Source organism: Nicotiana attenuata, chromosome 8, assembly GCF_001879085.1.
Source record: "Nicotiana attenuata strain UT chromosome 8, NIATTr2, whole genome shotgun sequence".
Taxonomy (NCBI): domain Eukaryota; kingdom Viridiplantae; phylum Streptophyta; class Magnoliopsida; order Solanales; family Solanaceae; genus Nicotiana; species Nicotiana attenuata.
Genome location: NC_031996.1, coordinates 4,101,310 through 4,108,130, shown reverse-complemented (window position 1 = coordinate 4,108,130; position 6,821 = coordinate 4,101,310). Strand labels below are relative to the sequence as shown.

The window sequence follows — 6,821 nt, the reverse complement described above, 5'->3', positions numbered from 1 at the left end:
TTATGTCTAAACGCCCACTAAGTACATATCCTTATGTTCCAAACTTCCAATTATATAGTGGCATTTCATTGAGCACGTACTTTAAAAAAATATTAATTTTATGTACTAAAATAAATCATACTAATATTTTTATGTTAATAAATTATTTTGTTAATAATAATAAAAGTTTTAAAACTAAATATTTTTAAAATATCATTCTTTTTAGTCAAATTATTTTCCTTTTTTTCCCCTTCACATTTTCTTCATTTTTCATCATCCCCAATATAAATCTACTGTCAGCTTCACTTCTTTCGCCGCTCGACCTGTGACCCTTCACACATTCTCCATTTCAAGTCATAAACTATTCCAAATGACTTTATCCATGTTGAGTTCTGTCGTCCGGAGGACCTCAACTTCCGGCGCGTCTCGCCTCACGCGCCGCCAATTCTCATCGGAGGCCGCACCGGAGAGGAAAGTCGCAATTTTGGGAGCAGCAGGAGGAATCGGGCAGCCTCTTTCACTTCTGATGAAGCTGAACCCTTTGGTATCAACGCTTTCACTCTACGATATTGCCGGCACTCCTGGTGTTGCCGCTGATGTTAGCCACATCAATACCAGATCTCAGGTATAGTTTCTATTTTTATCCTTTCCCGTTTCTATTTCGTAATTGTCATTTTTAATACTCCCTTTGTCCCAAATTTATGTGACACAGTAATAATTTAACTATTACAATTCTCAATTTACCTATAATGATGAGTTGTAGCCACACACGTCTATGGTTTATTTTAGATCACAAGTTTCAAAAGTCTTTTCTTATTTCTTCAATTCCATTCCTAGTCAATCACCATCGCATAAATTGGAACGGAGGCGGTATGAATATATTTGAACGAAATGAGATTGAGTGGAGTGGAATGGATATAGAAGATTCATATAGTCAGTCAATTTCTAACTTGTTTAGGATTGAGATGTAATTGATTGATTAACGTATATGGAGTTTCAGATGGTTTGGTGTCATTCAATGTGACTCTGTTTTGTGTGTGTGTATGTGCGGCTTCCACTATCTCAAGCTCTAGAATTTAAAGAGCTCTGATGCAGCAGTAACTTTTTTTAGTCGTTGAATTGTATTGACCTGTTTCGGACACATCTATTATTTGCTTTAGGTCGGCAACACGCCTTCACATGCGCATTGTTGTTCTTTTTTTCGTGAAATATTTTGTTGATGGATGCTAGGTCTCTTGTCTATGATGATACCGTATAGATTGTGCTTTTTGTCTAGTTCTTTTTTTTTGGGCTGAAAACATCTTGTTAATGGATGATGATGAGACCTGAGCACATATAGACATGGAGAACTGCAGTGCCAGAAGGTTCCTGGCCGGGCCGGCTCAGGGAAGGCGAATTTAGTCTTACCTCATCATTGGAGATGCCGGTTTCAAGATTTGAACCTTGGTCACCTGTAAAAGCTCAGAGCTTCTCCGTTGCTGGAAGGCTGCTGTCTATCTATTTTGACATCATATTGAATGTTCTTATAGATGATGTGGTCATGCAATTCAACACTTATTTTTTGAGGACTTGATCTCATTTGCCTTTTTGAAAAATTTCTATGCATTTTATCACTTTTGTTAATAATCTGTTATTGTTATTTTTTACTTTAGGTTTGGTTATCCTCTCAGCTTCTGGTCCTCCTCTTCGGTTCCTTGACCCTAGACGTTTTTACTGGACTTTGCAGGTTGCTGGGTTTGCAGGAGAAGACCAGCTAGGGCAGGCTCTGGAAGGATCTGATGTGGTCATCATTCCTGCTGGTGTGCCCCGCAAACCGGGTATGACCCGTGATGATCTGTTCAACATTAACGCTGGCATTGTTAAATCACTATGTACAGCTATCGCAAAGTATTGCCCTAATGTAAGTATCCTTGTGCATGACCTCTTGTTATTGGCTTAAAATATGAGTTAAGTCATTGGAGTAGCAGCTACTGATTCTCCTCTTTCTTCTACTGCCTCTCCTCAATCCATAAAAGGCCCTTGTCAATATGATCAGCAACCCTGTGAACTCCACTGTGCCAATTGCAGCTGAGGTGTTCAAGAAGGCCGGGACCTATGATGAAAAGAGGCTCTTTGGAGTCACCACACTTGATGTGGTTAGGGCAAAGACTTTCTATGCTGGAAAAGCTAAAGTCAATGTCTCCGGTGTGTCTCCTACTATACTTCATGCTTTGAAATTGCTTCTATTTCACCTTGTTAGATTTGTTCACATAATATAATCATCCTGACTTGTGTTTTGGTATTTTATTCCAGATGTCATTGTCCCCGTGGTTGGCGGTCATGCTGGCATAACCATCCTCCCGCTGTTGTCCCAAGTAATTTTTCATTTCTCATATTTCTTCAAGCTATTATAAGTGACTTCCACTTTGTAACTTAACTGAGTTTTTCTTTTTATCTCGAAATTTATGAAATAGGCCACTCCAAAGGCAAATTTGTCAGATGAAGAAATTGTTGTGCTCACCAAGCGAACCCAGGACGGTGGCACAGAAGTTGTTGAGGCCAAAGCTGGAAAGGGTTCAGCCACACTCTCAATGGCGTATGTTTCTATTCGTCCTCTTTTAGTTATCTTACTTTTTGAGTGTTTTCTGAACTTCTTGGAGTTGGGCAATGGAAAGATTTTTTCCCCTGAGATTTTGGTAAAGAATACTTGCTATAGTACCTGCTGCTGGCTGGAATTAAATCGTCGGACATTGCACTACAGATGCTCCTGAAATAGGCTATGCTTCTACATGTTTTCGCAATTGTAGTATGTGTCATGACGATAACTTGAAAGTACAAACCTGCTTTTGCATGTTTCCTCATATGTCTACAAATGTAACATTATGCATGGTGGCCAGCATCAACACTCTTGAGTAGGTTTTAGCTTGAATATGAAATTTTGGTGCATATAATGTTGCTGAGAACTTGCTTCACCTACAAAACTGTTAGAAGAGTTGGTGATGCAAAAGAAAAAACCAGAAACCTTTTACATTTTGTTACCTCTAAATCAACTTATTTGGGACTGAAGCGTAGTTGTTGTTTATCTGTGTAGCTTACGTCTTTGATAACTTCATCTGAACAATGAGTATTACTTTTGCAGCTATGCTGGGGCTATTTTTGCTGATGCTTGCTTGAAGGGCCTGAATGGGGTTCCAGATGTTGTTGAGTGTTCGTTTGTGCAGTCAAATGTCACAGAGCTACCTTTCTTTGCATCCAAGGTAATAATCCTCTACTGACCCTTCAAAGATGTGTGTGCATGTTTGTGGTAGACCCGTGGTGCCTCGTCTGTACTGAGTCTTGCACCTAGTGTTAGTTTTGTATTTTCGCTTCGGTTTTCGGATTGGTTTGCTTGTTATTGCCCCTTCCATTTATCTTTCTTGAGCCGAGGGTCTACCGGAAACGGCCTTTCTGCCTTCTTAAAGGTAGGGGTAAGGTCTGCGTACACACTACCCTCCCCAGACCCCACTTGTGGGACTACACTGGGTATGTTGTTGTTGTTGTTGTGCTGAGTCTTGCCATAACTCTTCTGTTCCTGTCTCTAAGAAAATTTACCCTTTTATGTCAGATGATGTCATTATATGAAGTATCTGTATAATTTGGTCATCCCTTTCTCATTGTGTGGATGTTTTAAGAGCAAATTAAGTTCAACTTTCTGTTCTTGGGCACGGTGTAGGTGTAGATCTGTCTATTTGATCCGCGATTTTGTCACGTCTAAACCTTTCAAACAGAGATCTCTATGCAAAATGTTTTGAATTAGTCTGTCATTTGTTGAGGGAGCAGTGGATCTTAGTTATGCTCGTACAAAATATAGATACCTGTTGAGCTGGGCTGCTGTTATCAAAAGTTAATATTTCACTCTTATGAACTTAACAAATGGAGTTTTCATTATAGGAGTTTCTTTGGTCTTTGTCAAGTGAAACAATCTCCAAAGAAGCTATGAACTTTGGTTTTCGCTCAGCATTTTCTTGTTAATCCTTGCTTTGATCTTGTCATGCTATACAACAATATCTTCTTGCTTACGAACTGGTCTATTGCTGGTTTTTACGATTCTGAGTTGGTAATCGGTTCTACCTATTTCAGGTGAGACTTGGGAAGAACGGCGTGGAGGAAGTCCTAGGGTTGGGCCCACTTTCAGACTACGAAAAGAAAGGACTCGAAGCTCTTCTACCGGAGCTGAAATCCTCCATTGAGAAAGGAATTAAGTTTGCCAACTCAAGTTAAAAGAAATATTACCATCTAGGTTTTTCCGGAGTTACAGTTTTGGGATTCTTTTAGGCAGTTTTGTTGTATCTTATGCGAGTTTCTTGCTGCCGGAGGCATAAAATTTAGCTCTTTCTGAGCCAGATGGGCTTTAGATATACACAACATTTCTGGAGAATAATGATTGGCAGACCTTGCATTTGCCTTTACATCCCAAAATAATGGTCTACAACATGTCAACGATTATTGTCACTTCCAACTCCAAATTAGTTGGATTGGTTATATACTTATATAGGATCCTGTGCATTCATTCGACTCAATTCGAGTTTGTTTCATTAGTCAAATCAGGTCTCAGAAATTAGTTCTTAACGACCCGGACTTGTTATTTCGAAGCAGCACTGCCTCGTGGAAAACCTCGGACAGGGATACTGGTTCTGAAGTATGATAATACAGCTCTATAATGCTACCTCACCATTCAACAGTTTTTTTTCCTTTGTTACTTTTTTTTTCTTGCAAATACTAGATGGTGTTATTATTGTTTGTTGCTTTATTTTTACTGTTCCATGAGCCGAGAGTATCAGAAACAGCCTCTCTACCTTAGAGTAAGTTTGTCACACCCCAAACCTTAAAAGGCGTGGCCGGCACCCGATGCCATACTCGGCCCGAGCGTATCACTCTGTAACTGTGAACTTTGGAGAGGTAACCCTCGACTTAGGCCAACGAGACCATATTCTGAATCATTTGAAAATAACGTCTCTAGGTCGCCATGAACGTCTACAACAAGCAATATCAAACTGAACATGCACACAACGCTAGCAAGGCCGTAATACTAACATACAAAATATACAAGACTCGTCTACAAGCCTCTAGAGTTAACTGAACTATATCATGGTCGGGATAGGGCCTCGGCCTACCCTTCAAACCTGTATATATAAAATGGACTCCAAGGTCTAGACCTGGTAACTCCAAGGTAGGGTAGGGTAGGGGTAAGGTCTGCGTACACACTACCCTCCTTAGACACTACTTATGGAATTACATTGGGTCTGTTGTCGTGGTTGTAAATACTAGATGGTGTAGATGGCAAGATAAGGGCACAATCTGAAATAGAAATGTTGTGAACATGCTGACTAGATGGTTTTTCCTTTGGGATTCTCTTTCAGTTGTGACTTTTCTCCTGGAATCCTAAAGGCGAAATACATAAACGGCCCCTTTAAGTTGTCTTCAACAACCAGACAAACACCTCAACTGAACCATTTACCATTTAGACACTTCAAATAACTATTAAGTGTATCAAGTAAACACTTATTGCTGATGTGGCATATGCGTGTTTGCTAACAAAGTCTTGGGCGCGTGAAGTCATATCTTCTTTAGTCAAATCAGAAAATTAGAAAAAAATTACTTAATTACAAAAAAAATTAGAAAATTTTGCTTGAGTGCTTTGTTTATGCATCTTTGTTCTTCATTATCTGGTGCTAAAATTCTGTATTTAATCCTTGCCACTACTCTAGACTTCAAATTTGGAAAGAAGTCTTCGAACCCAACACAACTCTTGAAATCTGAGTCTGTATTTCATCGTTCTTCATTGTCCAATATTGTGGAAGAAGATGGGTTGTTTCGATCTGAAAATTGACAGCCGAAATTGATTGGGTGTTAGAAACCTTTGTTGAAACTTTCTTTGTAAAACGGAATCTACGAATTTAGGTCGATTGGAGTTGATTCGATTGGCTTTGGTTCAAAATTTTTGAAGTCTATTCCAAGAAGACTACGACTGGGTCTTCTGATTTTGTTGTTGTTTGTAAAAATTGGACATTGGGGTTTGATATCGGGGTTAATTAGAGTTCTCATTTCAAGTTTGGACTCATTTGGTGAAGTAAAGACTGAGATTGGATTGAAATATTTGAGCAAATCTAAGGAACACCAAAAAAGCTGCTATATTGTTCAACTCCTCTGTTCTTCAATTTTTGAAATTGGGCTTAAAGCATTGCCCCTAATCCCAATGCGTAGCCAATTACAGTAACTATGTTTAATTTGTTGGACTTGGGATAAGGGTGGATTTGGGATAAGGGGATGAGGGATGGGTGAAAGCAAGAAGATGAAGTGGGTGGAGGGGGGGGGGTAGCGGGGCTGGTTTGGTTAAAAGTAAGGAAAAGAATTTTTTTCTTAAATGTATTTTTTTTTGTTAATTCAAATTACACGTGCCATTTTTTAATTGGTTCATTTGACACGTCATTAGCAAGTGTAAGTCACGCATGTGGTCTGATACACTCAGGTGTTTACTTGATACATTTAATAGTTATTTGAAGTGTCTAAATGGTAAATGGCTCAGTTGAGGTGTTTGTCTGGTCGTTGAGGACAACTTAAATGGGCCGTTTATGTATTTCGCCAATCCTAAATGGCGTAGAGGGTAATGATCGGGCAAAAAGAATATCCATCCAGTCTATGCAAAATTAAACGGGGTATTATGACTTTTAGCCCGTGTCAGAAACCATTTACATTCGATAGCCGAAAGTGTATAAAATTTGTAGAATTATTGTATCTAACATACAAGATATATTANTATATATATATATATATATATATATATATATATATATTTTCAGCTATTATTTTGAAAATAGCTATAC

General features: G+C 38.8%; 1 protein-coding gene across 1 annotated transcript; it reads left to right on the top strand.

Moving 5' to 3' along the window:
- LOC109230769 (malate dehydrogenase, mitochondrial-like) lies at window positions 273-4,603 on the top strand. Its single transcript, XM_019396192.1, has 7 exons — window positions 273-604; window positions 1,706-1,879; window positions 1,995-2,163; window positions 2,272-2,333; window positions 2,433-2,554; window positions 3,098-3,215; window positions 4,078-4,603. Exons 1-7 carry the CDS (start codon window positions 350-352, stop codon window positions 4,216-4,218), a joined length of 1,041 nt encoding a protein of 346 aa, XP_019251737.1. The 5' UTR covers window positions 273-349; the 3' UTR covers window positions 4,219-4,603.